Source organism: Carcharodon carcharias, chromosome 7 (genome assembly GCF_017639515.1).
Source record: "Carcharodon carcharias isolate sCarCar2 chromosome 7, sCarCar2.pri, whole genome shotgun sequence".
NCBI lineage: Eukaryota > Metazoa > Chordata > Chondrichthyes > Lamniformes > Lamnidae > Carcharodon > Carcharodon carcharias.
In genome coordinates this window covers 157,009,883-157,027,782 of record NC_054473.1, presented here as the reverse complement: position 1 = coordinate 157,027,782, position 17,900 = coordinate 157,009,883, and the positions used below count along the sequence as shown (strand labels likewise).

Below are 17,900 nucleotides of genomic sequence, written 5' to 3'. Positions count from 1 at the left end.
TTTCCAGAAGCAATGGGTACAGTGTTCTACAATTTGCCCGAACCTCTCAAATTACAAGATTAGAAATTACAAAAAAGTCTTTCACGACCCAAAATACAAAATAATAAATGAGCCAAACAGAACTATCAAATAATTAGGTCGTATTTTGTCTATTGTGCCATATTAATCATCCTTGTTTAGGAACTGAAGATAAGAGGTATATCCTGCAGATGTAGGTGTAATAGATACGCAGGCTGCGGAGAAAGGCTGCTGGAATGGAGGGAGTCTGATCTTAGCAGTGTGGGGTCATTCTCGCCAAGTGCAATACAGAGACTTTTCACGTTCACTGCTTGGGTGTTGCAATGTATTTTGCCGTGCAGTGTAAAGATGCTGCCGCTTCTGTTTACAGAGTTATATATCGGCAAGGCACACACGGAAACGCTGTGGGCGAACAAAGAAACATTGTGGCCAGTCCATCAGCCAGGGTGCGGGATACTTTCCAAAAACTGCGCTTTATTTCAATCTGAGCTGCGGTCCCGGTTTCTCTCTGTTTTGCTATTGTCCTTTGACCATGTCTCCTCCTGTTTGGCTGTATGTTTTAGGAGGCTGGGCTGGGCTGGATCACATGGTACCGGCTGATTGACACCGGAGCTGCGGACTCGGGCTGGCATTCGCTGTTATGGAAACCTGGGGAAACGTTGGGCAGTAGAAATGAGAAACCGAAGGAGAAATGGCCAGGTCGGGCAGTGAAGGAGAACCACAGCAGCAAGTAACCGGCTCCGGCGATGCGCTGGAGCCGCAGATTTTATCCCTGGATGAGGTGCTGCGAGCCTACGAGCAGCCGATCAATGAAGAGCAAGCCTGGGCGGTCTGTTACCAATGCTGCCGCTCCTTACACAGAGACTGGCCCCGGGAGCAGGTGCGCATTGGCCGCGTCAGGGAGCTGGCAGCCATCCTACTGCATCGGGATGGCACCGTGTCCCTGTGCGGGGAGGAGAAGAGGCCATCGCTTACAGGTAGGAGGCAGCCCGCTAACTTTACCACTTCCAGCATCAGGTAACCACATAACACCGACCCACAACTTTCCAGTCCTTATCATTTAATTCCTAGCCTTGTCCCATAGAACCACAATTACAAAAAGGCTAGCCATACCATGACTATAGTTAGCCAACTCCCGGCAACTCGGGAGGAGCTGGCCAACTTCCAGCATAGCTCGGGTTATACTTTCACTAGCAGTTGGCCGGCTGTAAGTAATTAGTGACTTATGGAGACACTGCACTATAGCAGGGTTAGAGTAAATGCATCCACTGTATATGAAACAGAAATTCCTCACCATTCTCCATGTATACTGGCATGTGAAAATAAAACATTGTTCTTAATGCTATCCATATATACGCAAATATCTAATAAACATTGCAATTGTAAATCTCCTGTATTTTCATGGAGACTAGTGCAATCCTAGAATGATTATAATATGACAGATTTCAGGATATCTAAATACAGATAAACTATTAATATGTGGATGTGCCGTCCACATTCCCAAACGGTTCAGATGTTGTTGCTTTATTTAGAATGTTTCAATTTTTGAAACTATAGATTCTTCAAATTTCAGACAGTGAATTTATGAAAAGTCAAGTTTTACAAACCATTTCCTTAATTAGCCTACAGTATTTTTGCAATAAAAATGTAGTACATGAATGTTTGAAATAAATTGTTTCAATCTCATCAATGTAGGTTATTGGTTTAATGCTTTAAGTGATGCTTTTTAGAAGAGTCATTGTCCAGACTAGCACTTGTTCTGAAGTAAGCTGTGATCCAGACAAGGACTTGGTGTCTTGAAGGGAATTGTGAAGCAATTGTCTAGTCATAGGGTCCTTGTAGTATTTTTGAGTACCACCTGAGCTCCTTAAAGGGACTGCAGCTCCCTTTCATTTATTTGTTAATCTTGATAAAGCATAGTTTTGGACTTCAGGCTGTGAGCATAAACTAATGGGTCTAATACTTAAATGGTTGTGGATAGACTTAGTATTTTAGCAGAAGAATTCTTTGCTGCCAAATGCAGCTTGTTGGCTTAGTTATTCACAAATTACACTAATAATGAAACAAATACAAAATACTGCTGATGCTGAAAATCTGAAAGTAAAACAAAGATGCTGGAAAGTTAGCATGCAGGTGCAGCAAGCAATTAGGAAAGCAAATAGCATATAGGGAAGTGAAGTACAAGAATAAAGAAGTCTTGCTACAGTTGATTGTACAGGATTTTTGATGAGACCACATCTGAAATACTGTGTGCAGGTTTGGTATCTACGTTTAAGAAAGGATATACTTGCACTGGAGGTGGTACAGTGAAGGTTCACTAAATTGATCCCCAGGATGAGGGGGTTGTCCTATGAAGAGCAGCTGAGTAAATTGGGCCTGTATTCTCTGGAGTTTAGAAGAATAAGGCAATCTCATGGAAACCTACAAAGTTCTGAAGGGGCTTGATAGGGTGGATGCTGAGAGATTGTTTCTGCTACTCGGGCAATCTAAAGCACAATCTCAGGATAAGGCTCAATCAGGACTGATGAGAAATTATTTCACTCGAATGTGAATCTTTGGGTTGTTGATGCTCCATCAGTGAATACATTTAAGGCTGGGATAGACAGATTTTTGGTGTCCCAGTGAATTAAGGGATATGGGGAGTAGGTGGGAAAATGGAGTTGAAGCCCAAGATCAGCCATGATCGTGTTGAATGGCGGAGCAGGCTCGATGGGCCATATGGTCCACTCCTGCTCCTATTTCTTGTGTTCTTATGAATACCCTGCAGGCCTGGCAGCATCTGATGAAAGGACATCTCCGGCTGAAACATTAACTCTGTTTCTCTCCACAGCTGCTGCCTGACCTGCGGAGTATTTCCAGCACTTTGTGCTTTTATAGCACTAAAATGATTTGTTTTGAGGTCTTTGCCATTACCATACAGGAGACAACCGCTGAGAAGGAATGGCACAGTTAACTTGGCTTCTAAATTTTGTACTTGTTTCTAAAGGCCCCCCCCCCAACACACACACACACACACACACACACACACACACACACACACACACACACACACACACACACACACACACACACAAAACCTTAAAGAGTTTGCCGATCTGCTGAGTTCCCAGTCTCAACTGTTCTGTCCAAGTAGAAACAATTCATGGGTGTAAAGAAAATGCCTGGCACACTGCCATACCCCTGTTGCAGCCAGTTCAAGTACTAATGGCGGATAAGTATCGAGTTGGATGCTAACCTGGTGCATTGTTTGAAAATGTGTGAGGAAAATCAGCCAATTTATGCCCTTGCAACTTTACAAATCAAAATGTAATTTTGCATAGAACTCTAAATATAATTTATGTTGTTATCATACAGCACTCATCCCTACCCTGCCACGTGCTGCATGGGCTTGCACTAAGAGCAGTTTTTGTTCCACTCACCTCCTGATAATGAATTTAAAACAAAATAAAGTTATATTGTTTATCATGTGGTGCAGAGCCAAATATTGAATCCAGTACTCATGAATATATTGAGTATTAGTTGGAATTAGCTTTAACCATGGTGAATTTAATACTTAAAGGGATTTTCACATTTCTGCCTAGTCACCTTAAGGGGGAAGGAGAAGTTCATTTACAATGGAACGATATTATTTGGCTTTCCTCTGATCGTGTCTGTCTATATAATTTGTATTTTATAAATTAGTATTTTCTTTTAAAATCGTATATGGACTTCATGTACTTCGAATAAACAAGATATACAAAGAGATTCTGTAAAATTATCAAGGTTGCAGTATGAACATAGAAGTTTTTTTAATGAAACATAAGTGACAAAACCAGTTCACCCACAATTCATTAATCTACATCCTCTTTAGGAATGGATACCATAGCCAGTCAGCTTCTTGCTTCTTTATCTCAGTCAGAGTTCATTGTCCACCCATTTTTCAAGTTCACCTGGGAGGTGTCTATAATCAGGAAAAATTCCTATTTTGTACACAAGCTGTTGCCATCAATTGTTTATAGCTTATGTGGGGTGTTTGATTTAGTAAATCATGCAAAGATATCAAATTACATTGGAGGACATCCACCACCATAATAACAAACTGTCCACCTTATTTAATTAAAGATTTACATATATGCACAGAGCTTATCTATTAAGGTAAATTACATGCAAAGAAATATTTTCAAGCACATACGAAATTGGCGGAGACTAGCAGAGGACTGTTTATCAGGCTTTGAGCTGTTTTGTGAACTTAAATGGGGCTTAACTGTTCTATGAAACTATAATAATGAAAATTTTGCCAGGAGCAGAAAAATTATCACAATAAAGTCTCTCTCTAAAGATGGCAGTTCACTGTATATGAACAGATCAAGCAACAATCAGTCAAAAGTTTGCATTTGGATGTCCATCTCTTCACAGTAAGGTTAAAATTTTGTCGATGACTTAATTGTGTTTAATAGACAGTATTAATGAAGTCCATCAATTATAAAAGGTTGTAATGGGTTGAACTAATTTGATTAAACTTTTTTTAGCTTTATTCATGTGTAAGTCTTGATATGTTTTTGTAAATTAATGATTAAGTAAAATGACTAAAAGCTTTGTCCTCAAATTCATTGCCATGATGGGGTATTTCTAGCAAAGACAACATTTATTATTGCCCGCGCCTGTTTGCCCTGAGAAGGTGGTGGTGAGCCACCTTCTTGAACCTCTAGCAGCATGATATGACTAGGTGACTTCCTGGGCCACTTCAGAGGGCACATAGGAGTCAACAATATCACCGTGAGAATGGGGTCACAATTAGGTCAGATTGGGTAGAGATAGCAGGTACCTTCCCTAAATAATATTATTGAACCAGTTGGGTTTTAAAATTTTTTAAAATTATGATCATGTCTTCAAATAATATAATTGTAATTGTAAGACAGCAGATTTAAGTGTGGCTGATTTCTATGCTGTTCCTGACATCAAAAGAGCAGGATGCATTGCAAAGGGAATTTCCTCCATAAATCAGCAGTTTTCTCTTGCTTTGCAACAGTTACTCCAAACTTCTAACCTGTTGTTCAGCATTGGTATCGCCAGAGTCCTAGATCTTTCTGCGCAGTGGCTACCAGTTAATTTAGGAGAATCTTCTAAATAATTATAGTAATTGTATGATTCATCTTTGAAAGTAACAATGTTTAGACTTTAGAAAAACAACTTGTATGAGATGCTGAATTACATTGTACTTGTAATCTGAATTAAAATGATATAAGAAACAAACTTATTTTCAACAAAATTATTAGGGTAATCACTGTAGAAAAATGAAGAGAAGAGTCTATTTCACTTGTAAGGAAGACCTCATTACTGTCACCCTGCAGCCAAAATAGCTTTCTCATGTATAAACTCTGTATCTCACACTTGACTACTAGTTATCCTTCACCTAGATTTGTTTAAATGGACCTGTTTAAAACAGCAGCTTTATATTCAATCACAATATTGTGAAAACCAATCTTTGTTTGGACCAAGTTAGTATACTTGGATTGACAAGCACTTGGAACAGTTATTGTAATGTGAGTCAGCAACTTTAATTTTTAATTCCAGCAAAACCTGTTTTCTACAATACATCACACATTCTTAGGAACATTATTTTACATTAGGAAAAACATTGTGATGTTTATTCATTGCATAGTAATAAATATTGGTCCTGTGCTAATTACAATGTTTCACAAACTTAATGAATAGAGTGCTTAAAATATATCTTATGTCAATGCGGTTGGACTACTGAATCTCCTCAGAACAATTATTAAATCCTTATCTTAAATCTTGCATGTGGTTGGCCAAATGCAGTCACATGTTCAAAGTTAGCAAGTATTTGTCATTGACCACTTTTGAATTAGGAGAATTAGTAGGATGCCCTGGGAGTAAGTGCTTTAACCAGCCTTATCCTCCACTATTTCTGCATAAGGAAAATATGAAGAGGGGCTGTGGAACATATGTTTTGCAACCAGATTGTTTCTTATTATCTGGGCATATAATCAGAGTAAGAAGTTGAATGTAAATCATATTCCATAGTCCTTCACATAATCTGTTCATACTACAAAATGCTAAAAATTAAATATTAATTGCAATTTAGGGGTCACATTGATAAACAGGTTTAAGACTGTGTCTGTTGATTTCAATTGATTTTTCTTTAAATTGCCACCTGTAAAACCTTGAAATATTCAGTGTATTCCACCTGAAGTATGGACGCAGCCATTTATTTCGAAAATGCCCCTAGGTGAAATCTGACTAAGAACTGATATAAACCATCTAGCTGATGTCCTGGCTGGAATTTCAATCATTTGCTCCTAACCATTGCCAGCACAGGTGCTCAACTTGAACACTTGTAGATTTTGTGCTTTTAATGCAAATTTTCCACAAAGATAAATTAAACCTGTTATTTTTTACTTTATTACCACAGTTTTTAAATTAAAAGCTGGCATATTTTGGCTCTTCTGCTTAATTTGAACCATTACGGACTAAAATTTTCCTCAAATGTTCCTGCTTGAGCAGGACAAATACTCTTGACAACCATTAAGATGTTTAAAGAACAGGAAAGCAGTAGGTTAAGGAGAGTATGATTGGCACAGATTTGAGAATGTTATGTATCCTAGAGTTAAATAGAACATCTTGCCTGCTCAAGGCAAAGTTGTAGATCTAGTAAAAAGTTGATAAAAACATTAAAAGTATAACTTCATTTGACTTGAGGTAAATCTATCCCCTAAGAATTGTTGGTCTTGGTAACCTATTTATTTTCTCATTTTAGACTTGAAGGTGAAGATGTCCCCTCGATTATGTACAGAAGGACAGGTATGTGTCTGTCAATTATAATAATTCAAATGATTCATATTGTATTTTGTTCATTTGATAAATATTCAGTTTCATGGATCAGTCACTTAGAACAGTGGTTCTCAAAGCGTGCTCCAGTCCATGAGTTCCTCCAGATGTTCTGCAAGCTGGTTCAAGATACAGGTTGCTGAAGCTGGTAATCGGTGAGATCACCGAATTCAATGGGTGAGAAAAGTTCGACAGACCTGTAGCTCCATGTATGGTCCAACTATCCTGGGACTCACTGACACAGCTCTGAAGCCCCTGTTGCCTTTCCCAACAACATAAAACTGTGCAATCGGATTCTCAACATTTGTGGGGCTGGAAACAAAGAAGAGAAACTGGCTGGATGTGGAGCCCGACCTAAAGCTGAAGCTATCCAGCTTGGGACCAAACATCATGTCACTGGTGTCTCATCAAAAGCAACACCATTCTCCACATTAATCCTGATTGAGTTTCTTTGTGCTAGCAAGCAGAGGTAGGTGAGGTAAGGTCGATAGGTGATCGGCAGGGCCTTTTGCCCCATCCAAGTGATCCATGGACAAGAAAGTTTGAGAATCATTGATTTAGAATAGATTGCAATTGAAACTGAACCATATAGTTTGATAACTGCTACTGATAAATAATTTAAGACATACTTATTAGGCACATCTTTCAAGCAGAATAGATGTCTTAAAAGTCACTAGGACCTTCAGCGGCTTGGGAAATCTCACTTGTGTATTTCTTGTTTTTGCTCTATGCTCTACTGCTTACCTCCTGAAATCACTGACTCCACGTGAGTACTGTCAGCACTGGGCAGTCTCCAGTATCTCACCCAAGTAGCCAGTGTTCACAAGTGAACCTGAAAGTGTATTTTTATACGATTATTCAGGCATGTGGATGAAGGTATCATGTAGCAGGCCAATTCTGTACTCTCCTGATAGCCACACAAGCGCATTTTCCAACATAAGTTGTTGGATAATGAATTGTCACACTCCTACTGCCAATCACCATAGCAGAACCTCAGTCAACTTGTGTATATGGATCAGAACTATTGGCACTAATTTCTGTCTGTTGATATAAGCGAGATCAGTAACTGTCAGTCATGGTGTAATACTAACACTTTTCCCTCTGAGCCTAGGGAGTAATGGATTTAAGCCAGAAATTTGAACTCCCCATCTAAACTGAGAGGGAACACTCCACTGTCAGAGATGACATCTTTTGGATAAGACACTAAACCAAGGACCCAGTTGCCCTTTCAGTATAAGATCCCATTCAAGGAAAAACATGAGAGTTCTCAGAGTCTCCTAGGCTACACTCACTCCTCAATCAAAATTAATCGGAACAGATCTACAGTTTGTTTTTCTTATTGTGCGATCTGGCAGTGTGCAAACTGACTTCCATGCTTTCAACATAACAAAGAAGTCTTTCATTGGCATGTAGTGCTTAGGGATGTCTTAAAAACCAGTATATAATTAATTCATTCTTTTTTTCTTTAAGTCAAAAACCAAAATAAAATCTTGCCAGAGTGGTAATGAGTTAACAGCTCTCAGTTTCCATGGTTCGGGTTATTTGCATAAATATTCAACGCTTCAGGTAAAACTGAAAGGGACATTGTAGAATAGGGAAACAATTCTTAACAGCCTTTGGAAAGGTTCAGAGCTAACTCATCTGACTTGCAGACTTTCCAAGGCTGAAGGGGGAGAGGCTCAGAAGTGACAAGCAACCATGAAGAGTGAGGAATCCTAATTTGCAACCATGAGTCTGCAGATAATTGTAAGCCAAAACATTGCCTCCTTTTTGATGACTGCTGATGTGGATGTGATGCTGCTTGAGTTGGTTGAGAGGAGGGTGGCTCTATTTTCTTCTTTGTGTCACCATCAAGTTCTTTGCCTGATTGTGAAATGTACTGACCTCTGCACCAGTGCAACATTCAAATTTGTGAAGAGTATATAAAATCGATAAAACAACTCCTTGAAATAGCTGGTAATTTAACATCATTATATGAGCTCTGGAGAGAACAGTATGAATTAGTATAGAGACTTTAAAAGAGACCAATTATGAATAGCAAGCAGACAGTCTGCAAATTTTGTTGGCAATGTTTTGCCATTTTTTTTCCTTAACACTGAAGTTGGTATCTTGAACTGTGCCAAGCTACTGGGTTCTAAATGTTGGACAGTGCACTGGTTGATAATTTGCTACCTTAAAGAGTCTAATTCTGGGAATTAATACCGCACACTCCAAGATGCAATTCCACTGTTCAGAAAAAACAGAAATACTGTTCAAAGATTTGTATATTTTTGTTTTCTCCAGAACAAATTAAGTTCCCAGTTAGATAAGGTAGAGCATTAATGCTTAGAATAAACTCAGTGTCATTTCAAATTCTAACACCTATTTCAGCGTTGTAAATAATATACATGTAATATTTAGACAAAATGTGCCAAGTCAGCAGTTTGTTTATTATGTCCTAAAGCATTTATATATGGGTGAAATATAATTCAAGGTCATTCTGAAATAACAATTTGTCCCCGCATAGTAGTTGGATACTATTTCACTAATCTGTGAATACCTGTAACGCAAGTAGTGCACAAACAATGATTTAGTCATAATTGGAAGGCAATGGTTATAAGTGATTGTTTCATTATGATAATTGGCCAAGGGCTGCTCATGAAGTGACTTTCTATTATGTGTTGGAATGCTATTGCAACATAGAGGAATATTGCAACCTTTGTACAGTGGCACATCGATCTGATTTCTTACATTGCTTGCTAGAGTAGAATTTAAAAATGTTATCATTACAACAAAGTGTTGGAACTTAAAGCAGTTTTCTGGATATAGTAAAACACCATCTGGGCTTGTGCAACAGCATTTGTCAGTTAAACTCATTGGATAGAGAACTTTGTAATTATTTTTGCTCTGATTATATAGTTAGCCTCATTACTACTCATTGCCACACCTACTGTGTCACACAAAGGCAGTATAATAGATTGTTGAATTCCCCTCCCTTCAGTCAATATGCTTGGGTGTGAATGCACAATATGAAACAGAATGTTTACTCGTTATGTATTAAGATGCTCAGCTTACTGGGATTTTTTTTCCAAAAGTATATTTTGGTCATAAAATTTATGCAAGTATATTATATGACCATTTAACATTGATATTACTCAAAGTACAAAACAATTAAGTTCCTTCCAATACTGTGTGTTACTACATTTAAAATTACAATCAAAATTTACAATGATCATTACATGTCAATATACAGCCTGAGGGGTTTTTCACAGTTTCCAGCCCCTCATTGTACTATGGATGCAGGATCTTAGACAGTGGCCTTTCCCCATTGCTCCCTTGTGGCAGCTGCCCCAAGCTTTAGTGCATCCCTCAGTACATAATCCTGGACCTTGGAAGGTGCCAGTCTGCAACACTTATCAAGGGCAACTCTTTGCATTGGAAGACCAACAACTTTCAGACCAAAGAGCATCTTCCCATCAAGTTGCTGGTCCTCCAGCTGTAGTTGATGTTTGTCTCGATGTGTATCCCTGTGAACAGCCCATAGAGCACAGCCCATGGAGCTGCACAGGATGAACCCTGACAAAAACCACTGCATCTTTTTCCAGACCTGCTTTGTTAAGGCAAATTCCAGAAGGAGGTGGACAACTGTCCCTTCCCCATCACAGTCACTTCGAGGGCAACATGCAGAGAGGTTTAGACTCTGGGTTCAGGAAGGATCTGACAGGGAAGGCCCTTCTCACAACCAGCCAAGCTACGCCTTGTTGCTTGTTTGAAAGTTCTGGTGATGAGACATTCTGCCAAATGACTTTGACAGTCTGCTCAGGGAACCATCTGACATGGTCTACCACCTTTTCCCGCATGGCCTCGAGGATCTTATGTGCAGACCACCATCTGATGGACTTGTGGGCAAAAGTATTTTTCTGCATTAACTTTGCCGCGAGAGATTAGTAGTACAGCATGGTGCAAGTAAATGGAGCTTTCTGTGGCAACTTAGCCAGGCCCATACTTCACAACACCAGCTTACAGGGATGATTGTAACAACCATAGCCTATCATATCTGATGGGTATGATCAGTGGCGTTCACCTTTTGGATCAGTGAAATACATTCTAATGACAAAAAGTAATGAGTGGGCCACATCAGGTTAACTTATCATAATTCAGGTAGAATAGTGATTAAAAACTATCCCCAACTCTGAAGCTAGTTTGTGTTTCTAGAATCTTTGGGCCATGCCATTTGTCTTTTTCCCTTCTCTCCTCTCTCTGTCCTTTGATCCAATTGCTTGGATCAGAACATTGGCGCCAGTGACTGGCTATTACTGCCTTTTTCATGCATAATATCTTAGGACATTAAAACAAACAGATTTTCTGTTTGAACCTTGTTGAGAAAATCATTGTGTTGACCTTGTGGGAATTCAGTATGGAATTTTTTTTTAATATTCTCCAAACAGCGCAGTTTTCTTTTTTAGAAACCGCCCCTTCATGTTCAAAAGTTACTTTTTGCCCTTCCTCCATTAGATTTTCCTATCTCCATACACTTTCCTAACTGAGGCAGGCAGCCTCCTGTGAGCCCATTGCTGCTTTATAAGCAGCTTGTAGAACTAGACAGGATGAGCACTGGGTGATTTTCCTGACATCCTGCCTTCCATAGAGATGCATAGCCTTGCCCTTGCAGTTGATCCTTACAGGCCAACCAGAGGTTAAGAACTTGTTGGGTTGGAACAAACATGTACTCTGCTGCTGTTTTCCATAGTATGTTGATGAACCAAAACATTATCCAAGCAGACAACCTATATATGACCATCTAGCAACATTCGGAAATGAGAGGATTTGAAAAATTCACTAAACTGTGAATCAAATATAGATTCAGTTTTCATTCTTTTGGATGCAAATTTGCTGTGTAAATATTTTGATGGAAAAATTGGTCAGGAACATGAAATACTTCTGACTGTGTACTGATCAATATCACTCAAAGTTTCAGCCATTGTTCTCTGTTCCACATAGCAGTCTGATCATAAAGCCCTTGGATATCTAGTGAAATTCCAGTGAAACTCTCAGTTGGTGCCCAAATTTTGTGTGTGAACATAGCATTATCTTTAACTTTTTGAGTTTCTTTCTCTCTTGTACTGTTTTTGTTTCAGTATTTTGTAAACAATTTTCTAGAATTAGAACAAGTCATTGTACCTGACCAATCAAACCCTCGATCTAGCCTGAGGGAATTACATTTTCTTAAAGATCCCAGTTGCTATTGACTTTTCTCAAAAATGAGCCCTTTATTCCAGGGATTCTATTTTTCTGGAAAGATAAGGTTGACTGTTAAGGTTACTGCTGTTAACAGAGCTTTAGTTTGTGACAGTTCCAGATTCAGATCAAAATGATTGGCTGTTACTGTGGACTTTAAATAGTTAACCAGATAAATTGATTGATAAACGTTTCATTCACTTCGTTCTTTAGTCAGGGATAGTGCTTATAAGTGGTTTCCATTAATGGCATGAGTGACGTTGTGATATTGAATGGTTCTCTGGCAAGAATGCAAAGCCAGTCCAAATAAATAAAACCTCAATAAAGCATAATATTCCAAGTGGTCATTCCCAATGAGTGTTATTGCACAGAATTCATGGTTCAACTTGATTGTTGTCCAGAGCCAACTGTAGCAAACTACTGAATCTTAATCTAGAGTTAAATGTGTCCCTTTTGAAGTGATCACAATGAACAATGTGACTATCCTATCATAGAAAGGCATCAGCTTTTTTAAGTTGACTTCACTCTAACCATTTTAAAGGGGCCAGTGGCTGTGGGAAGGTAAATGTTTACAAATTCAGCACTCTTATTACTGATCAGTATGTGACCACCTCTGTGTACAAATCCCAAAGTAGCACTTTGTTACCATGTGCCAGAAACATGGAATGAAACGTAATGTCATCAGATCATCATTGGTTATATTTCTGTTGGCCTGGTCAACCTTTATTAAAAATGTTTTAAGAAAACATTGTCAAAGTTTTTATCGGATGGTAAAGATTAACAGAAAAATTATTGAATAATATGAATCTGAAATAAGAACTAAAAGTGTTGGAAATGCAGTCTAGGCACATATCACCTGCCAAGAGAAAGTGTAGGCCATCATTTCAAGTGGGAATTAGTGAAAGGGCCCACCTGAAATGTTTAGCTACCTTCCTTTCTCGGAGGTTGACAGCCATTGTGGATATTTCCATTATTTCTGCTTTTGTTTGCAATAATTACTGAATAATGCTGAAGGTAAGCATGCGGATACAGCAGGCGGTAAAGAAGGCAAATGGTATGTTGGCCTTCATAGCCAGAGGATTCGAGTACAGGAACAGGGATGTCTTGCTGCAATTGTACAGGGCCTTGGTGAGACCACACCTGGAATACTGTGTGCAGTTTTGGTCTCCTTATCTGAGGAAGGATGTACTTGCTATAGAGGGAGTGCAGCGAAGGTTTACCCGACTGATTCCTGGGATGGCGGGACTGACATATGAGGAGAGACTGAGTCGATTAGGATTATATTCGCTGGAGTTCAGAAGAATGAGGGGGGATCTCATAGAAACCTATAAAATTCTAACAGGACTAGACAGGGTAGATGCAGGAAGGATATTCCCGATGGTGGGGAGTCCAGAACCAGGGGTCACAGTCTGAGGATATGGGGTAGACCATTTAGAACTGGGATGAGAAGAAATTTCTTCACCCAGAGAGTGGTGAGCCTGTGGAATTCGTTACCACAGAAAGTAGTTGAGACCAAAACATTGTATGTTTTCAAGAAGGAGTTAGATATAGCTCTTGGAGCGAAAGGGATCAAAGGATATGGGAAGAAAGTGGGAGCAGGCTTTTGAGTCGGATGATCAGCCATGATCATAATGAATGGTGGAACAGGCTCAAAGGGCTGAATGGTCTACTCCTGCTCCTAGTTTCTATGTTTCTAATTAGTGCTTAGCCATCTTGCACTGCAGCTATCAAAGACAATGGAATGTGAGTTGCAGTTAAGCTGGAGACACCAATCTGGCTCAGTACCTATCATCTGCAATGGAATCTATGGACTGGAGTTATACTGAAAATATCAAGGTGTAATGACGGCATTCCTGCAATTATGAGTGCGTCACACGTGGAGTTCAGCTTTCACTGGCAGCCAATTTTAAATATTAGGTGAAGTGGCAGGAGATCTATTTTGTTCCAATATTAGAAACAATATAAAATGTTTAAAGTTTTGAGAAGCAGGTGCATGGGCTGCTGAAGTATCTTTAGGATGTAACTTTTAACCGGATTGTACCACCTGTAGGGGAGATTTTATAGCACTTAAATCAAGAGGTCATCCCTACAATTACTTTTTGCATTAATTAGAATTCAGAATTGTCTTTTTTATTAACTCAGATGTTGGGTAAAACTGCACCCTCAAGACTATCCAACTTAACATGCCTGACAACCCTCTTTTAAAAAAAATGACACCAGGTTTCTATTCATAAGCCTGAAGAAAAAATCAGCCCCTTTTTGTCATTCTATTTTGCTGATCATTTCAACAGTTATAAATTTTTTTTAAAAGACCATTCAGCAAGAACTAGAGTTTTTTTTAACAGAGTTACTATTGAACTGTGCAGCTTTCTAAACGGACAGAAGCTATGTGCTATTGATAAAGAGAAAGCATATCAAATAACACTCTGTCAGCACTTCCACTGAAGGTTTCCTTTCAGTAAGTGGAGATCAGCCCATCCCCCTTCATTCAGCTCTTACTAATGGTGTCTTTGCATATAGACAACACTTTACAGTTTGTAAGGAGCCAGAGAGTTGAATCAATGACTACTGCTTGTCCCAGTCTTGTTCTCACAGCTTTGCTGTGGTATTCTGTTAACAGCTACATGCAAGGTGCATAGTATTCAAAAATCACTCTAGATATTGATGACATTTTGTAACATTTTAGCATTTTTCTACTAGAATTTTTGACGTGAATAACACATTCATTGTAAGGTTGGAAAATATAAATACAATTGGAATTTAAAAGCCTTTGGTGCTGTTAGTGTAGAGTGGTTTGCATTGGCTGATTCATGGGGAGTAATAAAGGCACTGATCAATGACTACAAGTACTGGTACCGTGATCTGGTGTGCTGGGCCTAGACCTATATTATTTGTATAGTAGAACCTAGATGAAGGATCAAAACACAAAATGGCATAGACCGTGAGGCTGCAAAGAATAGGAGGCAGTAAAAATGGATGAGGGATCCCGCATTGCTTTGAAGAATTTTTGTGATGGGGAACTGAGGGAGAAATGAAGTAGTAGGTTAGTCCCATCTTCATTAGTAGTGTAGTACAACTCCTGTGACTGGTGGAGGAGAATCTAGTACAGAACAAGATTTAAGTCGTCAAACTTTGACTAGCAAACAAGGTTTGCTCTTGTTACCTTAAAAAGAGCACAAATGAAATCACATGTTGGATTTATTTTTGCCTATTTCATCTGCTGAGTTCTACTGTCCATTGGGTAGTCAGTTCCCAACAGGGAGAGAGAGATTCATTTGGTAAATTCCCTCAAGTGATAGAAAATTGAAGAAATGTTTTAAAAAACCTAAGAGAAAGGGAACCTTATTCAGCTTGGACTGTTGATGTGGCACACACAGATTTTTCCCTGGACAAATGTGGACTGAAATTATACTAGACATGAGATTTGTTGTCTTAGCAGAGAGAGAGTCCTGCTCAACAGAGTAAGGAGTGTGACCCATCTTTCAGGGAATCCAGTTCCATTAATTGTGACAATTTGATCCAATTCTCTGGTCTGAATCTGCTACTAACATTCCTTCAAATAAATTTGTGTTAATTTTCATTTTTTCACAAAAGTCACTCCAGTGAATTGTCTAAGCTAACATTTAAGAACCATTGATGGACTGTCTGTATTCAATAACCTGTGTTTTAATTTGCTCAAGTTTCAGCTGATGCCATGTCAGTACTCTTCTTAATCTATGTTTGCACTGCAGACTCACTTAGCATGTAGCAAGCAGTTGACTATTAGGGCCCAGTCATGTGAATTACACAGTTCATAATGAGTGAAATTGCCTAAAATCAATCAGCTCCTGTTCAATGTTCTCTTAAATTAAGATCTGCTGACAATGTCTAGTGAAGAGTGGTGAGTAGAGAGTTTAATAATTGCTTTAGATACTACAGTCAAAATGAAATCTCATCACTTCACTGGTGCAGTTTTATCAATCTGAACTCCTGCTGCCACTCAGATTACTACATTTCCTCTTTAAAGTCAGTTTCAAACAGATCTGCTTGACTATTCCTATTTTAATATGGGCAATTAAGAAGAAAACGTCAGTTAGGAGATGCATGATTCTAATACATTGCAGCCCATCGAGTCTTAGTTTCACAACATACAAGGTGGCTTGGATGCGGTTCTGCGTAAGGATGCAGCAGAGTTTCCTTGGGGCTTTTTCTGTTCCCCCCACTGTAACATTGGTGAAGGTTTCAAGAACGCCCCATTTAAACAGATAAATGAGGTTTCCATTCAAATTACAGCAGCAAAGCAAGTAAAGCCCTGAGGAATTTTACCCTACGGTGTCCTGCGTTCTGAATGCAAACCACAAAGCTAATGTAATAAGTCATGGCTCATCCACTGAAAGCTAAAGCTGTCCGGTTAAGTAAGGTTCAGAATATTTTAAGTATAGCCACGCAGTCTAGTGGAACAGTGTGGTGCACAAGTATGCTGTGTCACAGTGAGGTGGTATATGCGTGAAGTACATTGTAAGGTGTGCTTTCACTACACTGTCACAGCAGTATATTGCACTTTTTCTACTGCAGCTTTCTACATGGTAAATTCCAGAACTTGGCTGTGCTTTCTGGGAGAAATACTGTACAGACATTTTCAGCAGTCAGGTGTCAAGCAACAATGTATCAATCCACACATGGAGAACTGCAAGAAATACACTTGAAGCTCCAGCATTTTGAATCTGAAAGTATATGTGGTAATCTGATGTGTAATATATCTTTAAGAAGAATGTTATAATAGAAGACTGCATGATTTTATTATCCAATGATAGGATAGCATGGGCTACCTTAGTAGTCTGTAGTTAGTTGTGAGTAGTCTAAAGCATGGCCAGAATTTTTAGCTCAGTGTGCGGCTGCACGCCCAACATGCCCGACTGTGAAATAAAGCACGTTGACATTGGCCAGGTGTCCCTATTCAGCCTCCAGGGGAGTGACCTGTGGGAGGAGAGGCGCAGGGCCAACAGGAAGTCCAAGGCAGAAGGGGCCGCAGCAGATGCCACTATCCTGCTGCCAGGGTTTACAGGCGGCGATGCAGCTACCTCAATATGTCTGAGGTGGAATGGCGAAGGAGGCTCCGTCTCTCAAGGGAGACAGTGACTTCCATTTGTCAGAGGATCGGCCTGAGATCAGCTCCGACTGTGGGTGGACACCCCATGCCAGTGGTTCTGAAGGTTACGGTGGCCCTCAACTTCTATTCCTCCAGCTATTTCCTGGAGTCAGTGGGGGATCTTTGTGGAGTCTCCCAGTCAGCTGTCCACAGTTGCGTCACGCTGGTGACAGACGCTCTGTTCAGGCGTACATTGACTTTTATGCACTGCTGAATGGATGAGGCCAGCCAGGCAGAGCGAGCCAGAGGCTTTTCAGCAATTACTGGGTTCCCCCGTGTCCAGGTTGCAATCGACTGCACACATGTGGCCAACAATGCGCCAGCAGGTGAGCCGGGTGTCTTTGTCAACAGGAAGGGATTCCACTCCATGAAAGTGTAAGATCACAAGATGCAGATTCTACAAGTGTGTGCAAGGTACCCAGGCAGTTCCCACGATGTTTACATCCAGAGGCACTCCCAGGTGCTGAAGCTCTTTAGTGCTCCAGCCCAAATGGATGGACTATTCCCTCAAAAGGTGGCTTATGACGCCTCTCCGCCATCCAAGAACAGAGGCCGAGAAGCGGTACAACAGGAGCCACACCTCCACAAGGGCGGTGGTAGAGAGAACCATAGGGCTTCTCAAGATGCGCTTCCAATGACTGGACCGTTCATGGGGTGCACTCCAGTACCCCCCAGATCATGTTTCACTGATAGTGGTTGCATGTTGCAC

The 17,900-nt window shown here is 39.8% G+C and overlaps 1 protein-coding gene across 3 annotated transcripts in view; it reads left to right on the top strand.

The window, feature by feature from the left end:
* Positions 1 to 605: 605 nt before the first annotated feature.
* Positions 606 to 17,900, top strand: part of spire2 (spire-type actin nucleation factor 2) — a 97,232-nt gene continuing 79,937 nt past the window's right edge. For 2 of the 3 annotated variants that reach the window (XM_041192704.1, XM_041192703.1), the window contains exons 1-2: positions 606 to 995; positions 6,776 to 6,819. In XM_041192704.1, the coding sequence (XP_041048638.1) occupies positions 710 to 995; positions 6,776 to 6,819 (330 nt within the window). In that variant the 5' untranslated portion in view covers positions 606 to 709. Of the gene's footprint in view, positions 996 to 6,775; positions 6,820 to 8,476; positions 8,593 to 17,900 lie in introns of those variants that run through there. The other variant, XM_041192705.1, reaches the window with a different exon arrangement.